The sequence below is a fragment of the Phragmites australis genome, chromosome 17 (assembly GCF_958298935.1).
Source record: "Phragmites australis chromosome 17, lpPhrAust1.1, whole genome shotgun sequence".
In the NCBI taxonomy this organism is placed as follows: domain Eukaryota; kingdom Viridiplantae; phylum Streptophyta; class Magnoliopsida; order Poales; family Poaceae; genus Phragmites; species Phragmites australis.
Window position 1 is genome coordinate 25,812,244 of NC_084937.1, and position 20,345 is coordinate 25,832,588.

Here is a 20,345-nt window from a genome sequence, read left to right on the forward strand (position 1 = left end):
CAAGCACTCAAGCAGCGAGAACGGAACCATAGACGAACACAACGCACAAGGGACAGTCCCTGCCCAAGAACCAGGAGCCTCAAGCTCTTAGTTAGACAAATATTCCTGTGACCAGCACATCCTTGAGGGACTTCCTCAGGACAGTTGTTACATCCATACAGGAGTAGGGTATTACGCCCCCGTGCGGCCCGAACCTGTCTAAATTCCGGTGCATTTACTTCTCTTTGTACTAGATCATCACCCCCACCACCGGCCGTTGCATTTACTCTCATTCATGTCTCCGACGAACTTATTCAAGATCATCCCCCCCCCCGGCCGAATATCTAAAAAGGGGTCTCTCGGGATCCCTGAGACAGGAGTTAATCCTCCGACAGATACTCTTCGCCAATGCATCTAATTGACACTTCTTGTTGGTGATGCGAGGCCTCATTCATTTCTCGGTGACCCCTCTAAACATCTAAATCTTTAGCTTGCAAATAACAAGATATTATATTTTTTTTGACGGGAAAATTAGTGTCGTCGAAAAGTGGAGTACTATAGGTATCCATCCCAACCCCGGATGACATAACTCTAGGATATTAAGTCTATCAAGAGCACGAGGCTCTGATACCAATTGTGAGAAACAGTGGCATCCTAAGAGGGGGGTGAATTAGGATACCTAGAAACCTAAAATAAACTGGCTCCAAAAACTTCAAAAAATAAATTCATCTTAATTTTATCTAAATGTGCTCTAGATTTATCTAATGTGTCTACTCTACTGCTCAAAATGATTGCAACATACTCTAGCGAGGTAAATTGTAAGTATGTAAATACGGAAACGTAAATAAGGTAGAGAGACAAACTCGGTAAAAGAGATTTTTATCCCATGGTATTGATGACATGAATATCACCCCTAATCCACGTTAGAGTTCCACAAAGGATATACTTCCGGTCACCAAGTCTCTTCTGGTCACAGCTCTTGAGCTACCAAGTCATCAAGACAATGTCTCAAGTACGATGAGCCACCAAAGCAGGTCTCACAACTAGCCTTCCTTTCGGTTACTTACCGCCGTGATCACTTCGGAGCTTAAGCCACCAAGGTAAGAGTCTTCGCGTCCCCGTACACGTGTCTTGTCGCCGCTCCACACCAAGTCGGAGGGTCAACAAGCTTGAGCCACCAAGACCCAAGATGCCGGTGAGTCACCAAGACTCTAAGGCACCGACGTACCACTCGATATAAGCTAGGATCACTCCTTGATCCCTTCTTCAAGCTGCAGCATTTAGCTACAACTCACTCTAATCCTATAAGCACTAAACACTCTCTAAGCTTATGCTTAATCATCTTGGATGATCACTTTAAGCACTTTAGTGGCTTGGATGTCTTCTCAAGTGTATATGAGATTTCTCTATACTTCAGAAGCATGTCACATCTTCAAATAACTGAGTGGATGGGTATTTATAGTCTAAAACCCACCAACTAGCCGTTTTTCTAACGACCCAGAAAAATTGTTAACACCAAATGATCCAGTGAGAATAGTAGTACTAACATCGCATCATCTGGTGAGTACAATATCAAAAACTAGTCGTTAGAATTTCACTCAATGCCTATGTGAACACCGGACACTCTGATGTGCCTTTAAATCTATCACCGGATCTTTCAGTGAGTTATCTTGAACTGGACCGTGCCACTTCTTCTCTGCAAGAAATGCTCTAGTGCATTGATTTTCAGAGCATCGGACATTCTGGTGGGTTGTTTTTTATTCTTCAACACTTACAGTCGCCTCTGCAAGAATTGCTCCGATGCTATAATCCGGTGAGCACAAACCAAACACCAGACCATCCGGTGGGTTGATTTTCAGCATTTTTCACTTGCATTCTTCTCTGCATGAAATACTCTAATGTTACCTAGTACACCGGACTATCCGGTGAGATCCTTAACCTTCTTCCCTTTGTCAAAAATATTCCGATGAGTTCAACACACAGAGCACCAGACTATCCGGTGAAGTCATCAGCCATCACCTTACCTTTGAACAAAATACTCTAGTGAGTTTGCAAGTGCAAACTCCTCTGCACCAGACCTTCTGGTGGGGCAAATTTTCTTAGAACTTTTCTAATTCAATCAAACTTTGTCCCGACTGTGATGGCTTCTTAACGTATTGTATCTATAGGACATACTAACATATATTTTTGATAAACATATTAGTCTTAATGATTATATTATTATGAATCACTATGATCACAATCATGATCTAATAGAGTTATTTTCGTTACAACGCTGCAATCAAGAAAGATGATGCGTGAGAAATAGGTTGATTGTTAATCAGTTAATTTGTTGTGAGTTTCTATATTATAGGAGAGAGAGAGGAGATAAAGGATTAATTTTGATGGTAAATCGATTGATCATGTAAGATATATGATAGATATAGTTCGAATTTACTATAAGTTATTTATTTTATAAAAAAATATATTTATAAGCGGTTGTTTTTGCTGTAAGTAAACGCTTGTTTTCAACATCAAAACGTGTGTAAGCTCCAAATCTACATTGCATCGACTTGATGTAATTGATGCTTCCCTGGTCCTCCGGCAGATCACGGCATGCAGTCGATCTCCCCTGCCGTTCTGTCTCTCTCTCCGTCGAAGAGGAAATTTGCGAGCACCCGGCCGGTTTCACGGTGATCATTCTACCGGAACCATAAATCATGTAACCACAGCTCAAAATTCTACGGCTAAGTTTGGAGAAACATGTTCATTATTAGAAACACATCTCAGGCATGGGACGCCTCGGTCTCATATCTCAAGCTCTATATATGTTCACCAAGTCTTTTTGATAGTTTATTTAATTATATTCGTCAAGACTTGAATTTAAGATATCTAGTTCTGATTATATTAAGCGATATGCATTGACCAATTTTAAAAAAATCTAAATTAATGAGAAAAGATAACAATTCACTTAGAGAACTTTTACAGTACTCTTCACTTAATATAAAAAGATGAACAATTCACTTATTAATACATATATTATCAGGTCAAGCAACCTATGTCTGATTTCTACCCTAGACAATAAACTAACCTAAATAGAGAAAAAAGAGAGAAACGACAATAACTTCAACTAATAATATAGCAAAGGACTAAATTAAGACATCTCAAATATTTGTATTCGTCCTACATAATAGACCATTAATTTTACTTAGCACTTTGACACTACAAGCAGTCAAACACTTCCACTCCACAGCTGCTGCTGCTGCTACTACACCTGATAACCGGCAGGCCAGTACCTCTCCACCAGCTGCTCCACGTCCAAGCTCTGGTACCGCACCCCCGCCGCCGCATCCGCGCCGAACACTCCGTCCGATCCAGGCGCGATCACGCAGCCGCCGCCGAGCGCCGGTGCCATCTGCTGATGCTCACTTCCCATCACCTGGCCAGCACCGGCGGCAACGCTCGGCGCCGCCTGGCTCATCGCCATCGACATCGCGTGGAGCGGAGGAGGCATGGCCGCCGAGGCGCCGAGGTTGAGGCTGAGGCCGCCTGAGAGCGTGAACGGCGGCGCTGCGGAGGCGGCGGCGGGGTTGATGTACCCCGTCCCGGGGTGCGGCTGGATGTGCGGGTGCAGCCCCGGCGTGCCCCGGGCGAAGCGCGCGAGCTCGGCCAGGTCGGCGGGGGCCATGTACTGGTGGTGGTGCGGGTGCGCGCGCGCGAACGGGTCGTGCTGGAGCAGGGTCGGCGGGAAGGGTGGGACCATGCCCAGCGTGTACGGGTGGTGGGACCGGGAGTGCGCGTTGTTGGACGGGTACTTCTTGACGCCGGCGCTTTTGGCAAAAACCCGGCACACGACCCACTCATCCTGTCATACAAATGACAAAAAAACATTTTAATCTGTCTATGATAATAAAATTCACTCGATATAATTTTTTTGAAATATGCATATGCTACAAATTGATTAGTAGATGTAACATGTATACACCTTGTTAGATTTGGGGGGCGATTTGGTGTGCATCCGATACTCGTGCATGACCCAATTGGTTTTCTCGCCTCGCGGAGCTCTTCCTTTGTAGAACACTAGGGTTTTCTTCATCCCTACTAAGTCTGGTGTGGCCGGTAGTTGCCCAGTGTAGATTTCCTTATCCTTTCCCGTTGTCTTCCAATATCCAGTATTAGTAGCACGATTTGTTCGCACACCTGTCGGATACTTTCGGTCCTTTAAGCTAAAGAAATACCACTCTTTTTCTCCAAGTTTTGCTTTCTCTGGCATCAATTATTAGAGAAATACAGATTATTAGTGCTTCTATCTTAATCATGTAAACTCTCTTAAGCTAATTTTACATGACAGAAACAACAATGCAGCCAAATTAATACTCCCTCCGTTCAGAAATATACTATACATTCTTATAATTTGATTAAATGTTAGTTCAAGTACACAAAATTTGAATTTTTTAAAAAGAAATACGCCTACTATTTCTAAACAAGGGAGTACTTGCTAAGTTGGTTGCAGGTGTCATGGTACTCCCTAATGTTACAAGTTCGTAGTCCCTAAAATGTAATTTTGACCACTAACATATTGTTGTTATTCATTTATAACCCAACAAAATCATATTATCATAAAAGGACTATTCAAGACAAATATACTTATATAAACCTTCATGTTTCCAATCTAGATATTTAAAAAGATAATGAGAGTTACAGTTTCAATACTTTGGCCACATGTATGTCCAAAACAATACTAGTTATTCACTTTCACCGGTAGTAGTTTTTTTAAGAACGAACAGGCAGAATAGCTACATATTATATTTAAAAAGTAGTAAAATTATATAGTTGTAAGAGGAAGATTAATTTTGAAGATCAATAATATCGATGCCTTAAGGACATAAGGCCACGGCATGTAATTAGAAGTTTTCATATCCTCCTTAAGAAGAAGAAGAAGAAGTTTTCTATCCTAGCATCAAAACTCCTTTTTTTTTAGGAAATCATTGAAACTCCTGTAAAAACATACAAATTAGAGGAGATCAAGACGAAGAGGCAAAACAACGAGGACATATATACTCACATGAACGCCGAAAAAGAGAGAGAGATGATAATATATATCACACTGATGGCATAACAAGCACGGAGTAAACAACAGCAACAGAATATATGTAAGAAATAAAGAAACCTTTGAAATCCATTCGTGTAGGATGTATGAACACGTAGTAGTTTGAGGCTTTTTAGCTTTTGAAAAACTTGCACCAAACGCACGAAAATTAGACAACTCGACCCCCAGATAGGTAATATATAGATCCTTGGAAATTAACCACTTTCACATCTACACGTACGTAGGTCTTCTATATTATGGACATAACAAGTCAACAACGTTCTATATATATGATGGTGAAAATGGATTACCGATCGAAATTAAGAGCTCATTTTTTTTTCGTGATCAATGGAGTTTATTTGGCCATGCATGCGTAATACGTGTATATAATACTTCGTTACCTGGGAGATCCCATGGTTCGCACTTGTTGAGGTCGACCTCGGCGATGGCCCTCGCCGTGAAGCTGCCGTCGGCCATCTTCTGCCGCAGGTAGTACGTGATGAGCTCCTCGTCCGTCGGGTGGAACCTGAACCCCGGCGGCAAGCTCTCGTCCTTCTTCTTCGACCCTCCTCCTCCTCCGGCTCCTGACCCTTCCATACCAATCGCTCGACCGACCTAGATCTCAACACAGCGCAACAATGGAGAAACCCTAACCCTAGCCCGCTAATTAAACTGGCTACTTAGGAAGCTGCAACCTTCAGGTTTCTTGTTGCACTCGAAGAAGCAGCTAGGACGACGACGCGGCAGGCAGCATCTAACGGATTCAAGAACGAAAATGATTTGACAAAAAAGGGGTTGACAAAAGCAGCTAGAGGACGATCGAGAGGAAGAAGAACACATACATACACACACTCACACGGCAGCTAGCTATGTCTCTTGAGCTTTTGGCTCAGAAATATTTGGGGTGTTCTTCTACACGCAAGGGGGAGGAGATATAGGGCGACACGACACGAGCGAGGAAATGTGCCGGAGAAGATTGTACCAACCGGGGGTCGTGAGCTACAAGCTGGAAACCGACGGATCGACGTCGCATGTCGCGCGTCTGCTTGTTCCACGCGCGCGCTGCTGTACCTTTCAAGCCCGGGTCGTCGCCATCGATATCACATGCAACAGTGCCAAGGATATGGTCATATTCGCACTAGTCGCATCAGCTTAATATCATATGTATTTTTACAGAGATGAAATTCATACTTATTCATGATAAAATTTAAAATCTGTTTATGATAATCTATTCTGAGATAGTGCTTTACTGGCCGCGTCGATCGAGTTGCTGTTATTTTGATCAGATATATAGATAATTGATTGCTTAATAACATGCATCGAGCTGTACCCCATGCAGCTCAATGCTTAACAGTGTTAGTTGCATTCTATATATATTCAGCTCAATATATAACATCGCATTCTGGTAGCTATAGCAACCATGCATAGATATGCGCTATGCAGTTATTTTTCATTGTTTTGGTATGCTCAAAGTATGAGAACTTGAGAAACGATCAACTTCATGTAATATCCTATATATTATCTGAACAGATTTCATAATGAAGTCAAATATATGTATATGTCGATCGACGGCAACGGAATTGAAGTAGTTTATTCCCAAGAGAAGATACGAGGAATTCATGGAGGGATTCTAATTTGAACTTCAATTGAAACACCTGTCGACGCTGAAACTTAAGAAGATCTCTAGCTCCTCCACACGAGAGTCAGCAAACAGGACACGTGCGGGTGGGCCCGAGCGCTCGGATACGGCCACGTCGGCAGGGCCCACGCCCCCCTTGACCCGGGGGTAGGGAGAGGCAGTCGGTCAGGGGTGCCGGGCCGGGGTTCCCTCCAACCCCAACCAACCAGTAGAAAACAATGGCAGCAAACTGTTGAGCACTTCGCAGTGATGTGATCTACAGGCCTAGGATTATTCCCTTGCTTTGTTGTTAGTTTTGTAGCTTGTGCTGTATTTTCCTTTGGTCTTTCTTGGTTAATCAGTGGCACAGAAAAGAGCTAATTAATTGTGTGTGACACAGTTTAATTTGGTGGAGAAGACCCACAGAAAGAGTGAAGCCTGCTTGCAATGCAAAAGTTCAGCATGAATTTTCTTTTGCACACGGCGCACGCAGTTTGTTATCGTAGTGTTTTTAAACAGGGCCTTACTCTGAGCTAAGGTTTCTTAAATTGGTATAACTTGAAGCTAGAGAGAAATATTTTGGTTAAATAAAGGTAGACAATGCTCAGGGATGCAGGAAGTGGCAAGCATCGCATGTTGAACAACTGAAATGTTGGAAACAGATGATGGTGCCAGGCTGCCATCGAGCTTGTCCATTTGCAAAACTCTGCCTTGCATTCTAGCAGTCCATACTGATCCAGGCTTTGTGAATATCAAGACAATGACAGTAGGATGCAATCTTGACTAAAGGAGTAGCTAGGAGGACAAAACACAAGTTCAAATCCTGATTCTTGGTCATCACTGCACATGCCCCAGCACCTCAAATTATTCCCTCAAAAACATTTCTTCTTTAATATCCTTGCCTAAATCTAGGGTTCTTGTTCATGTTGACCACTCAAATTGCCCTCTCAGTTGGCTCCTGCAACTGATCAGTTTTGTCCTACTTGGGCCCATTCTTCTCTTTTGTTCTTTATTTGGGTACAGACACTGATAGTTGAGTAGAGCTGAATATCTATTGACTAGATCTCCACTGAAAGGTACTGATTTTGGTTGCCTGAAGTTTCTGAATTCTTGTGGCAACAAATGATAGCTCAAGCAACAATTGGATCAAGAAATGCCGAAATCATTTGAGCGGTTGTTGGTGCCTGCCTATGCACAATCATTGATGTACTATTTGCAGAGTAGCATCTGAAAATGGCCATATGAAAAGTAAGTTCAGGAATTGATAGTTCAAAAGCCCGGTGCAGTGACTTCAGGGGAACCATGGTTGTTATTGAAGTGTGATTGACAAGAATTGGTGAAGTTTTCTTGTGGGTGAAGATCTCTCTTCTACTTCCTTGAAGGGTTTGCTTAATTCCAAAAGTTTAGGGTTGGTTTCTTGTGGGTGGAGTTTTTCTCTCTTGAGATGTCCTGAGCTGCAACCTCACTGTCATCGAAGATCTCGCAACATGTAGCAATTTATTTATTTATTTTTTGCTCCCAGACCTATGCTAGCTGCATGAACCATGAGACAAAACGGTTGCTTTTTTCAGGTAAGGATGGACTATGTAAGAACTAGAGCTGGATCAAGTGTCACAATGAGCTTCTTGATTGAAGAGCACTGCTAATTACTATTGCTGCTTACTGATCATTATGGAATATGGCACTGTTATTTTGTCGCTTTAATTTGGTTTCATTTTGTTTATAGGATTTCTTCAAGAGTCCATGGCCTTGATAAGTCCACTGAAAAGCGGTGCAAGGAGTGTGGTTGCTTTTTTTTTCAGAGGTTTCAAGCACCCTAGTTGAATCTGCAAGATTTGTTTTGACCAATTTATTCTGTTCAATGGCACATTTGTATTTTCTTCCTACAGAACGTACTATTTGATTCTAGGAAAAATCAGACCCAACTTTGCAAATTGCAAATGCAGCACTTCAACAAAATAGTAATTTTTTTTGAACGGAAAACAGCAAGAGAATCTCCCACTGTAAAGCTTTTATTAAAACGAAAGCATATATACAAGAAGGAATTGGATGTATCATGTGTTTCATCTCTCTGATTGAAGTGTGACTTGCAGAAAAATATCACCCCAAATTTCCAGGTCCTTTGTTGATCTTTTTTTTTTATTGATGTTTGGATTTTTCTATTTGAGGAATTGGATTTAAATTCCAATTTTATCCCTGTAACTTGCATGGTCACGGCCGCACCCGAACTTGGTCCGGTTGGACCAATTCGCACACCCCTCCGCACGGACCGCACCGCACCGCACATTTCCAAGATTCCCTGGCCTGAGCGGCGGCGGCGGCTGCTCGTCGGGCTCGCCCGCCGGACGGCGGCGGGGCGCGCGAGCCGCACTGGTGAGCGAGCCTGTGGCCTGCGCGAAGTAGAGGGCCTGGTCTCGTGAGGAGGCCACGGCAACGCGCTCTGGTGGACTGCGACGATGGGAAGGTGCGGTGCCTGCTGTGTTCGTGGTGACAAGATCGCAATTTTTCATTTCTCTTTAGAACGGGTAAAATTTAGTGCATTTGGTAGGAATGTTTGTTATTCATTGCATCGTGTGAATATTTGTACATCAGTGAGGGAAAGATTGTGTTGTAGTTCTGTTCATAAGATTAATGTAGGATTCAGCTTTCCGAAATGCACAGTTTAATGATGCTCAAATTGCACAAGTCTTTTAGGTCAAAAAATTGTATGGCGCGCAAATGCTAATCCGGTTGAGAGATTCTTCTGAACGACATCCTATGACCAGGATGCCATCACTAACAAAGTTTCATCAGCGAAACTTGGCATCTGGCAAACCAACCCTTTGACATTAGTTAGATTGGTTTCAATGAATCACCCATTACTTGTGAAGCACTTCACTGGGAGAAAGTACACGGCAGCTTTCTACCGCCATCAATCTTTCCGCAGCCAAAATTCACATTCTTTTCACGTATCGATATCTTCCTTTGAAATTGCATACCTAAAAGGGGGCCAGGATGTTACATATTAGTTGACTGCTTTACATGATTGGAATGCCTGTGAAACTGGTTCACATTTCAGACATAGCAAAAACTTTGATAGGATGAGAACAATTGATGAATGGATTTTCTCAGAATTATAAAGGTTTTGAGGAGTCTGATGGCAGTTGCAATAAGCGTTAATCTCCAGATTGTTTATAACTCATTTAGGATTTTGTATATTTTTACCAAACCATTTCAAACTTCTACTATGCAGGAGGTTACTGTGCTTTTCCTTTTGCTGAATGTGAGAGTTAATGGTGGTTGAGTACAAGAAAAAGAAATTTAACTAACACTGTGAAGATGCAGGGATATAGAATGGAACCATTATTTGTTACTAATGACGCGAACAGACTAATGACTTGTGAAAGCTAGCTTCTACCTTCCTCATCTAATATATGTTTATCTGCAAGACTTGTAACAGGTAGCAAACTTCAAAGATCATGTTCACATTGCCGTACCCATCTGAATCAGCGCTGTCCTTGTATAATTACATGAGGAACGTGGACATTGAGCTATATTATAGTTGGAAGCTTCATGTATAATACTTTTACTTAATCTAATGTGATGCTGTCATGTAGAAGGAAATTCTCATTTGTGGATGGCAAGTGAGAAGATATTATGATAATAACTGATTGTAATAGTTATTATTTTGGTTGGTGCTGTGGTATGTCCCAGGTTAAGGGTGCTTTTGTACAATGGTTTTGGGGTGCAGTTGGTGTTTCTTTCCTTTGTGTTTAAACATGGGGCTGTTGTAACATTTAAATTCTATTATTTCTTTAGTGAAGAGGCAGAGCTTCTGCCATCCGGTTCCAAAAAGAAAGTTACACTTTGGTCTTAAATTTGTGACAGATTGAGTTGTTGGTGCGCAATTTTGTGTTCTAGTATATATTGCTGGAATATAGCATTACCTAGTGTCTTGCATGCAGTAATGCTTACAGCTTCCTGTGGCTATTCCTTAAAAAAATAATCTAGATTGCACTACCAGTATCTGGTACATAAAGAGAGGACATATTGATTAGTAGTTTCCTTTTCCATCAATACCCATTTTTGGTGTATGTCGAGCTCTTTCAGCTACTCATATAGTTGTATTTTGAGTAAAAAGGAAGAAAAAAGGTTCTTTCGTGACTCACCATGATAGAATTTGAATTTTTGCATGTTGAATTGCTAATTGGTATGAAGTGTCACTTTAGTCGATCCTATTCCCTACGAAATAATATAAGTATGTAACCTAATTTTATCTAGCTTCTCAGCTCATGATTCTGCTCTTTTGACATTTCAAACATTGGTTACATATTTCTTATGTGATAACATTTTTTATATGGTTCTATGCATCAGTTATGATGTAGAGCTTTGGAGCATTTGCTTGAAGAATCTCTGGTAAACCAGCAGCAGCGTGAAATTTATTGGACCAAAATAACATTAGAGAAAAAGGACATTTTTTGGACAAGCAATAGGGGATTTAATTTGAGTTGGCTGCATTTTCAAAGAAGCAAAAAGTTTAACGTGCCAAATCAAATACGTTCTTGTGAGTGTGTGCTTGTTTACAGTAATCCATGATCTTTAGTACATTTTTTTCTTGGTGCTGTAAGTTACTTTGTAATCAACTGAAGTGCACCACTGAGATTGTATGAAATGACAGAAGCAACATTGCATTAGTTGCACCAATTCAAACCTTGTTACGGTAGATGGTTGAATTTTGAGAATTCCATATTTGAGTTGCTTCACCGGATACTGGACTTGAGAATTACTGTAAGTAGGAAAAGCTTGGGTGCAATACAATAACAAAAGAAGAAGAAGCTTGAGTTAGGCTGCATATGAATACTAATTTGAACTTGTCGCATACTGCTTACTTAATTCTAACATTTATTACTTGCCTTAAACACTGGTGATAGTTGTCAGTACTTTTTTAAAGCTTGCTATTTGGCGGTCTAATAATTGATCAGCCAACTAAATCTCTATTCTATCTTCAGCTTGATGATCAGTGCTTGCTGACTAGTTGCAGACAGTTGGGTATGCCAAGTGCAGCAGTCTGGCTTGTCTAGAAAGTGAGGTACATACATACAGCAACCTCCACTTCCTAATAAGGTAATATATCAATGTTTTACTTCTGTTGGTGGAATTCTCGTGCACTATTGATTTATGCTAATGTCAACTTAGTAGCTCCCTGACAATTTAATGCTCATGTTAATCTAACTATGTACTAAATAAAAACAATTAGTTTTACAATGTATTGGTAAACTTAAGATGAATATGGACCTTGCTAGAGAGGGGAATTTGTTCTTCTAGGTTCTGTGTGCAAGTATGTTACCTGGCCATATCTTTACCAAAATAAAATTCTAATATACTTCCACACCAAAATAGGAAATCAACTTGCTTGGGTTTAGGAATTGCCTTCCCAGTTTCTGACAAGAAAGTGTTTGCAACGTGATAAGTAACCTGCAATCTTGGATTGATGCCAGCTTGAATACAGTTACACTAGTATGCTACCTTTGTTCACGATCTGATTCTGCAGCGGGCTTATAATATTCAAATATTCTATTCTTTATTTGAACGTTTTCACATGTCAGCCGAAAGATGTTGGCTTTGAAATATGACATACCCTTAATGTTGCCTGTACAAGCAGTTTGTGACTAATGCCTGTTATGACGCATACACATTTCTTGATGTCCATGGTTATTCTTACAAAGTAAAGAACATAATTTAATTAAAACAAAACTGTCGCAAAGTGATGCAAACAAAGGTAAACCAACAACCACGGGATTAAATGTGGGGTATTTAGGTATATTCTAACAGGAAAAACATCATAGTATCCTCAGACCTATATTTGTGGGAGAGGAGCGTAACAAATGACTGAATCATTGACAGTGATTCTGGAAATTTCATTGCACCTTATTTCAATGCTGTGTACAAATGTCAGGAAAATGGCCATTTCAGATGGCTGACACTTCAATATTATAAGTTGAGTTCTTTGTTTCTGTTTAATCATTTTCTAATCACCTGTTAAATTTGAGCAAATTCCACATTTATAACTATACATGTTATGGACGCAAACATCTGCGACACGCTCCCCATTCATCTGATGTGCATCAGTTGGAAATGTGGTTAATTTCTTCAGCATTTGATACTATATTCATACTTTGTGCTGATAGGCACATTATACCTGCTAATGGTTCAAATGCATCTAGGCATTTTCTCAGAGAAAAATCTAGACGGCTCATCTGTTCTGGTAATTAACTAAGTATTTTTGGTAAGACTTGTATTTTGTATGCCCCCTAGTTTGCAGCAGTAATGCATGTGATAAGTTCCAGTGTTTAGTGAAAGGTCCTTCGGCGATGAAAAAATATGTTTACTTGTGAAGCACTTCATGATATGAAAATGTGTGGTGTCACGTTTGTGACCACATCGTTATTAAACTGGGTGCTAAAGCCATCGTAGGAGTAAACCACGAAGTAGGAACGGGCCTTAGTTGTGCTCTCTGAAGTTGAATAGATCAATCATACGTCATTGATAGGTGAGAGAGATTGACCTGTAACTACTCATGGTGACTGATTGATGGAAACACGTCAAATTGGGTTACTGACAAACTTGTAATGCCATTCAACGTTAGCGTCCAAACAACGACCAAATCAATGAACCCATTCACATCAAAGTTTGTAATAAACTTAGGCATGCAATCGCTTGTTGTCGATATCCTTACTCCATGGCCAAGATTTGTTAGCTAAGCATTGATATATTCACAGCAGAACTAACTGACATATATAATTACATATTTCACATTGGCCATCCACTTGGAAAACTAAAATGCAGAGTATCTAGATTTCTTCTAGCTGAATTCACTCCACTGGAGTACCTTCCATGATTAAGCAAAATAGGTGCCAAGTTCGTTTTCTTATTGTTATTACTGAGGAAAGCTTAATGAAGTTTTTTTTTATGTATGCTATTTGTGCCATATCTTTCTATTCGGATGCCATGTGCGATGTTTCTGCCCTCTTCACTGATTTTAGATAAAAGCTGCATTTGTAAAAGGAAAACATGTAATTTCTCCACAACTGACACGTAGCCTAGTTACTTACTATGAATATTTATACCAGCACTAGTGATATATGTCTCGTGTAATACTTGTAGCAATAACCAACAGTGTTGCTAGAAGTCAGTCATTTCTCTTGTTGATCAATGGCGCACTAGCCGACATGTAGCAATTGAAGCATTCTGGAATTATGTAAGACAGACTATCTTAGTTGACATGGATAGTAGGAGAAAAAAGAAGAAAAGATTAGAGTACTTAGACTTCGCAATTTTCATCTTCCTGATTTGGAATTGTGCATATAAACTGAAAGGCGTACCTTCACCACCTTGCACTGAGTGTTTTTCAGTTTTCACGCTCAGTAGAATCGACACAGGTTGATCATTGAGAAACGGGTGCCTTCGGAAATATCCAAATATTTTATCCAACTTAGGATCAAATTGATAATTTTATTGTCATCGTTATTTTTTCTGCTTAGTTCTGATATTTTATCTTTGAAGTTTATCTCATCCCATCTGCATATGTTGATTTATAATTGGGACCTTTACTGTACATGCATTAATTCACGCACATTTTATACAGTTTCTTCAGAATGGGTTCGTTGATTATAGTTTGTTATTGCAATCACTTGGACTTGAAGGAATTTCTCTACCTAATAGGCATTTGAAATTTTAAATCTTAATCCACTACTAGGATTATTTGGGAAAGTTAAATGAACAGATAACTCAAGCTTTATTTTGAAAGCAAACATCCTCCGGTATTTCTTGATTGTTGGTAAAACATTGTGCTTACTCAGCAAATTTATGTGATGAAAAGCTGCTGCATTGTTCAAGATTTAGAAACAATGTGTTTGGATAACTAAATCCATGTTTTCTTCTAACAGGGATAATTTCAATCTGAAGGTTTCCCATCCAGGATGCAAACAATGCATCAGTGATTGGATGGAAGACAACTCTGTGCTCGCTCACAGTTTCTTTGAAATTAATGCTGGTAGGAGTTTCTAGTTTATTGACAGGTTTTTCTTAGTTGTTGATCGTAGCAAGAGACGGCTGTCCTTGCTGGTTGTTTCGCTTTTAGGTGTTCGTAGGTAAGAAAAACATGCATACCACCAGAAGATCATTGACACTTGTCAGACAGCAACACCGATGCCATTGCCAGTTGTTAGAGAACAATATCAATGCAAACAAGGAAACCTATTGTGTGTTAAATAATTCCCGCCTCTTATTCTTTTCGTTTCCCCCACTTCATGCTCACTGCATTCATTCTTGGACAAAGTTTAACCTGCATTTGTATGATCCTTGGTGCTATTTGTTTGTTGATGCTATGCAAACAAGTGAATATGTTATTCATTTATTACAAATATAACATGTGAGCTTCACAGATTATTTCTGGAAATGCAGAAGGAACCTTAAATCTATCACAAAAATGGGGCTAAATTCGAATGTAAATGGACCCAAAGTTGATAACGAGAACAAATTGAAAGCCCATTGCTGTATGTGTCAGCCCAGCCCAAATTTCACTTACCTTCTCCTCCCTCGAATCCTTTCCTCCCAGTCCCACACCGCCGCAGCCGGAGGTGGGAGGCGGCGAGGCGAGGAAACCAAGAAAGCAAGCCATGGTGGTCCGGATCCGGCTGGCGCGGTTCGGGTGCCGGAACCGGCCCTTCTACCGGGTGATGGCCGCCGACAGCCGCTCCCCACGGGACGGCAAGCATCTTGAGGTCCTCGGCTACTACAACCCGCTCCCAGGTTAGGCTACGCGCTCCTTTCTCTCTTCCGGTGTGCGGATTGATCTGTGTCTTCATCAGCTTAAGGACCTGATAGTTTTGCTGCTGCTGTTGACCTGCTTATTATTTCGTTTAATTGTGCCTTCGTCTTTGTTTAGCTCTGATTCGGATGCGCAAAGAATGTGTAGTGAAATGCGATTCGACGGTTTTTTAGGAGCTTACTGGTGACTGAATACCTGATGAAATATATGCTTTTCCTTATTGTTGTATGCAGGGCAGGATGGTGGCAAAAGGATGGGTTTGAAATTCGACCGGGTCAAGTAAGTTTTGCATGTTCTATTCTACTTCTGTGAAATTTTGGCATACTGCAGCTTTTCCTGCACCTAGTCTAGAATCAAAATTGCTATATCACCGCTTAATCTCTGAGGAACGGTTGTAAACGGGGTTGATCCTGACAAGCATTTCGAAACTAAATGGTGGACTGATTGAACAAGCATATTCAAAGCTCAGTGGAAGACTAATTCAGACATTCAGTCGTATTACTGTTTTGGTTTCATGCTTTGCTTGAGGTGGTAGATCATACCACTGGGGATGTTGGGTAGGTGGAAGAAAACAATGGGAGATAACATTGCAAAGATTGTGTAGTGCTTCATTCTGCTTGTTGGTTGTAAAACTAATTGCCGAGCATCGCTATACCTACCTCTCTCTGGGAAGATGTTTTTTTTAATGGAACTCAGCAAAGAAGACTATAGGTCAAGCATTAAAATATCTGGAGCATGCAAGATGTGCTTGGTAGCATTAGCAGCAGGAATAATAACTTTGATCCTGTATGTCTACTTTCCATCTTTACCATTCTGTCAAGAATCAAGATTTCAATCTTACCAACAATGATTTCTTCTTTTGTCAAGTTACTTTGAAGAAGTATGCTGTGCTGTTTTTCTTTCCTGCTTTGAAGGCCATGTAACAACGTACAGTTGTCTTCTGTCATAGGTACTGGCTGTCAGTTGGGGCACAACCATCAGATCCTGTGCAGCGAATTCTTTTTCGAGCAGGACTTCTGCCACCACCTCCAATGCTAGCTATGGCTAGAAAGGGTGGGCCTCGTGATAGGTGCCCCATTCATCCAATGACTGGGCGCCCCTTGGATCTTGAAGGCGTCAAAATTGTTGATGACTCCAATGCTCCTGAAGGTGATGCTGAAGAACCTACAAATGAGGTGGCTTCATAAGTCTTCTGTAGTGATGCTAAATTTTCTATTTTAGCATATGTAGTGATGCTGCAAGAGAAAACTTGTTTGTTGTTTTTCTGACAAGATTATGTGTACTTGTACAATATGGCAAGCTTTAGTTATGTAATCTTTCATCCATTTTGTTTTAAAAAATGGCAGTGCTGTTGTTTTCCCTCCTAAGAAACAAGTCGTTGCCCTTCTATAGCTCTTGTTCTGCACCATTAGTTAGTGGTCTCTAGCCTTGTCTTCATTTGCCCCAATAAGATTCTCCTGTGGAATGGAATATGCATGATAAAGTTGTACCTTGATGAACTTTTGTGGTCGCTTTCTGGATGCTTACATTGACAGACTACTAGCATGTATATTATTCCATTTTATCATGCAGTCATACACATGCTGAAAGGTGACTTAAAGGTACGCAAGATGTTATGCCTAGTATACAGTATCAGTTTCTGCAGAGTATGCAGAGCCAACATAAGTTCCCTAGTTCCTGTATGGTTTATTTTCTGTGCGATCCAATCAGACCGATATTTCATTTGATCCGACTGTAAAGATGCATCTCTGTGATCAGTGAGTAGAAATGTTTGGAATTTATGAAACAAACTATATGTATACTTTCAGAAGACAGCTAGTTCAGCATAAGTAAAACAACACAAAATGGTATTTAGGGGGAAAAAATCAAGTTAACTCACTGCGATAGTTTCCAACAATTCCAGGCTAGTCCATGTGAATTTGCATCTAAAAGGTAGGAAATTGAGAATCTTCATGCTGTAATATCCTAGCACTTGCAATGCTAATACAGTTCAACTCAAGATCTTGTTACTGCATCCAACTAAGAAAAATGTTTTTCATCTGGTCCACCGACAGAAGTGACAATTGCATCGTGTCCAACTCAGTAATGTTCAGGCTATAGACATCATAGGTTGGTTAAGACTGCAAAATAAAGTATATTTGACCAGGAGTTAAGGCATATACACAAGCACAAGCATTATCAGTATGGGCCAACAACTCATGTCAGCATCATAAGTTTGCATGATCCCAAAAGGTATTTCCTCTTTCCCAGGCCACCCCATCCATGCAACATGCTAAACCAAGCTCACCAAGAAAAGCTTCCTTTGCAGCATTTCCCTTCCTTACCTCCCTCTCAATCACAAGCTTTAAATCTCTCGAGCATGGTTCCAATGTCTTCCCCTTTCTTCCTCTTTCTATCAACATCAATTTCCATAACCAAATCAGCATGGAAGAGCCAATAACTTGCAAGCTATGGCTGCTTCTGCTGGCGTTGAGTTCTTGGTTCCATGTTTCAATGGCAATGACGTTCACCATATCGAACTACTGCTCCCACCCGATATGGCCGGGGACGCTCGCCGGCGCCGGCACGTCGCAGCTGTCCACGACGGGGTTCAAGTTGGACCCCGGGCAGACGGTCCAGCTGGCCGCGCCGGTGGGGTGGTCGGGGCGGATATGGGCGCGGACGGGGTGCGTGTTCGACGCGGACGGCGCGGGCGTGTGCCAGACGGGCGACTGCGGCGGGCGGATGGAGTGCCGCGGCGCCGGCGCGGCGCCGCCGGCCACGCTGTTCGAGGTCACGCTGGGGAAAGGCTCGGGCGAGGACTTCTACGACGTGAGCCTCGTCGACGGCTACAACCTGCCCGTCGTCGCGATCCCGCGGGCGCGGCAGGGCGCGTGCAACACCACCGGCTGCATGGCCGACCTCAACCGCTGTAAGTGTCACTGCACCCGTACCGGCGAAAACTTGTTAGGCTTTGGGCATTGCCGGCCGCCGGCTGACTGACCATGGCTTCTTTAATTTGTCCTCGATCGATCGGCCGTCAGCGTGCCCGAGGGAGCTGCAGGTGGACTGCGGCGGCGGCGCTATCGCGTGCCGGAGCGCGTGCGAGGCGTTCGGGCAGGACAGGTACTGCTGCAGCGGCGCGTACGCCACGCCGGATGCCTGCCACCCGACGGTGTACTCCTCCATCTTCAAGTCGGCGTGCCCGCGCGCCTACAGCTACGCCTACGACGACAACACCAGCACCTTCACCTGCAAGGCATCCGACTACACCATCGCCTTCTGCCTCCCGACCTCCGGGTACGTAAGCGCCAAACTGCCATTGTCAATGTGAGACAGCACATTTTCGAGTACACACAATGTCCAGGGAAAACTTGTAACAGCTTTGTGGTTCTCCCTTGTCGCTGCAGGATAAAGAAGTCCGATGCTACGTTTCTCGGAGCACAAATCGACAGCCAGAGCACCGGGGATGGCAATGCGCCGCCGATTTACAGCAACGGTGGTTACAAACCGCCGGTTTACAACTATGGAGGCGGAGGTTATCGTTCGCCGGCGATGACGGCCTCGTCGGCGAGCACCAGATACATCCTCCAGCCGTGGCTCCTGCTACCGCTCGTCTTCATTTTCTGATCGCGTTCCATCAGTTGATCTTGCTCCAAGCATGATTCGCGTTTGAAAACAAGAAAGCTGACATTGAAGCCAGTAGAATGAAGAAATGGAAGATCTGAGCACAGATGAAAATGAGCAGATAGGAGGCATGGATCGAGGAAAGAGGTCCAAGAAGTAGAAGGGACTGTGAACAAGGCTTTTCCGGCATTGGCTCCTACTCTTGGTCTTAGCAGTTGTAAAATAGACTATCCAGCTAGTGGATCAGATGCTACCGAACAGGGGGGGGGGGGGAGTTGTAAAGATCGAAATTGGATTCATTATTCATCGATTTATTCTAATTAAAGATGGATATAGGTAAGCAGACACAGAATGTTTCCTCTGAGGAGGTGAGTTCTCGCTATGTCTGTCTGCACGATTGTTTGAAGCTCTGCAACTCCCGCGCATTTTCAGAACCAGAGGCCAGACCCTCCCGTGCATTGTCATCCGTGATCCTCTTGGCATTCCTGAGAAGCTTGGTCGTAGTCGTAGCAGCATGGTGGTAGTGCTCAACCGTCGGCCTTCGCCGCACCACGTAGGCGCCACTCCGTCGGCCGCCGCTCACCTCGACATCAAGCCGCCTTCGCCGCGGAGAGGATCGAACGGCCGCGCACTGACGTACAAGGCGGCGGTGGGGTGCCCGAGGCTGCGCGCCAAGTGGTGCCGCGTCCGACGTCGCCGTCGAGCATGTCGCCCAGAAGCCGCCGGGGGGCAGCGTGGCATCGACATCTACTGCCTCAATGCAGCTTCCCACCTGAACATTTGATGCAATTTTCCTAAAAAAACATTTGATGCAATTTTGCGTGTCTGGGTAAACTGAGCAGAAAGGCTCTCCGCATTGCGCACGAACCGTCTATCTCTATTCTCCATCTCTCTCATCCATCCGTTGATTCTCTCACATATCTTATTATTTCAATCTAACCTTCTAACACGAATCTTAACACAAATGAATGGCCGAAATAGACGATACTTGCGCACCGCATTATGAAATTTTCCCTTCCATTTCCTTGCTGGTGCGGTGCTCCCGTCAAAAAATTGGGTGCTTCTTTGAGCCAATGTGGTCAAAATTTCTCTACTCTGAAGAACTTAGCATCCTGGTATTGTTTGGCTGAGTGCTTGCTTGGGAAATGATCTCTTTGGTTGGATACCATGCGAGTAAGAATGAAAAGCATGGAATTAACGTAGTGGATTGTTTTCTTGGGCTTTAGCTGTCTGAAACTCAGAGACAAAAATACCTGTTCGGATTG

General features: G+C 42.4%; 3 protein-coding genes across 3 annotated transcripts; 2 read left to right on the plus strand and 1 right to left on the minus strand.

The window, feature by feature from the left end:
- Positions 1–2,956: 2,956 nt before the first annotated feature.
- On the minus strand, positions 2,957–5,959 carry LOC133896588 (NAC domain-containing protein 92-like). Its single transcript, XM_062337187.1, has 3 exons — positions 5,449–5,959; positions 3,944–4,224; positions 2,957–3,823 (listed from the first exon to the last, which is right to left on the minus strand). The coding sequence occupies exons 1-3, from the start codon at positions 5,642–5,644 to the stop codon at positions 3,227–3,229; spliced, it is 1,074 nt and encodes a 357-aa protein (XP_062193171.1). The 5' UTR covers positions 5,645–5,959; the 3' UTR covers positions 2,957–3,226.
- A 2,979-nt stretch (positions 5,960–8,938) lies between these two features.
- LOC133897669 (small ribosomal subunit protein bS16m/bS16c-like) lies at positions 8,939–16,833 on the plus strand. The gene is made up of 6 exons (XM_062338464.1): positions 8,939–9,129; positions 11,654–11,768; positions 14,591–14,697; positions 15,262–15,455; positions 15,708–15,753; positions 16,424–16,833. The coding sequence occupies exons 4-6, from the start codon at positions 15,323–15,325 to the stop codon at positions 16,659–16,661; spliced, it is 417 nt and encodes a 138-aa protein (XP_062194448.1). The 5' UTR covers positions 8,939–9,129; positions 11,654–11,768; positions 14,591–14,697; positions 15,262–15,322; the 3' UTR covers positions 16,662–16,833.
- Positions 16,834–17,734: 901 nt separating this feature from the next.
- Positions 17,735–19,342, plus strand: LOC133897401 (pathogenesis-related thaumatin-like protein 3.5). Its single transcript, XM_062338130.1, has 3 exons — positions 17,735–18,385; positions 18,498–18,753; positions 18,864–19,342. The coding sequence occupies exons 1-3, from the start codon at positions 17,737–17,739 to the stop codon at positions 19,081–19,083; spliced, it is 1,125 nt and encodes a 374-aa protein (XP_062194114.1). The 5' UTR covers positions 17,735–17,736; the 3' UTR covers positions 19,084–19,342.
- The last annotated feature ends 1,003 nt before the right edge of the window (positions 19,343–20,345 follow it).

What these genes read in the sequence shown, in the direction of transcription:
- LOC133896588 (XM_062337187.1), bottom strand. Translation starts at nt 5,644, where the DNA reads ATGGAAGGGTCAGGAGCCGGAGGAGGAGGAGGGTCGAAGAAGAAGGAC. An exon ending in CGAACCATGGGATCTCCCAG is followed by an intron (nt 4,225 to 5,448) that starts GTAACGAAGTAT and finishes AATTGATGCCAG; the next exon opens with AGAAAGCAAAACTTGGAGAA. An exon ending in CGCCCCCCAAATCTAACAAG is followed by an intron (nt 3,824 to 3,943) that starts GTGTATACATGT and finishes TTTGTATGACAG; the next exon opens with GATGAGTGGGTCGTGTGCCG.
- LOC133897669 (XM_062338464.1), top strand. Translation starts at nt 15,323, where the DNA reads ATGGTGGTCCGGATCCGGCTGGCGCGGTTCGGGTGCCGGAACCGGCCC. An exon ending in CTACTACAACCCGCTCCCAG is followed by an intron (nt 15,456 to 15,707) that starts GTTAGGCTACGC and finishes TGTTGTATGCAG; the next exon opens with GGCAGGATGGTGGCAAAAGG. An exon ending in TTGAAATTCGACCGGGTCAA is followed by an intron (nt 15,754 to 16,423) that starts GTAAGTTTTGCA and finishes CTTCTGTCATAG; the next exon opens with GTACTGGCTGTCAGTTGGGG.
- LOC133897401 (XM_062338130.1), top strand. Translation starts at nt 17,737, where the DNA reads ATGCAACATGCTAAACCAAGCTCACCAAGAAAAGCTTCCTTTGCAGCA. An exon ending in CATGGCCGACCTCAACCGCT is followed by an intron (nt 18,386 to 18,497) that starts GTAAGTGTCACT and finishes ATCGGCCGTCAG; the next exon opens with CGTGCCCGAGGGAGCTGCAG. An exon ending in TTCTGCCTCCCGACCTCCGG is followed by an intron (nt 18,754 to 18,863) that starts GTACGTAAGCGC and finishes TTGTCGCTGCAG; the next exon opens with GATAAAGAAGTCCGATGCTA.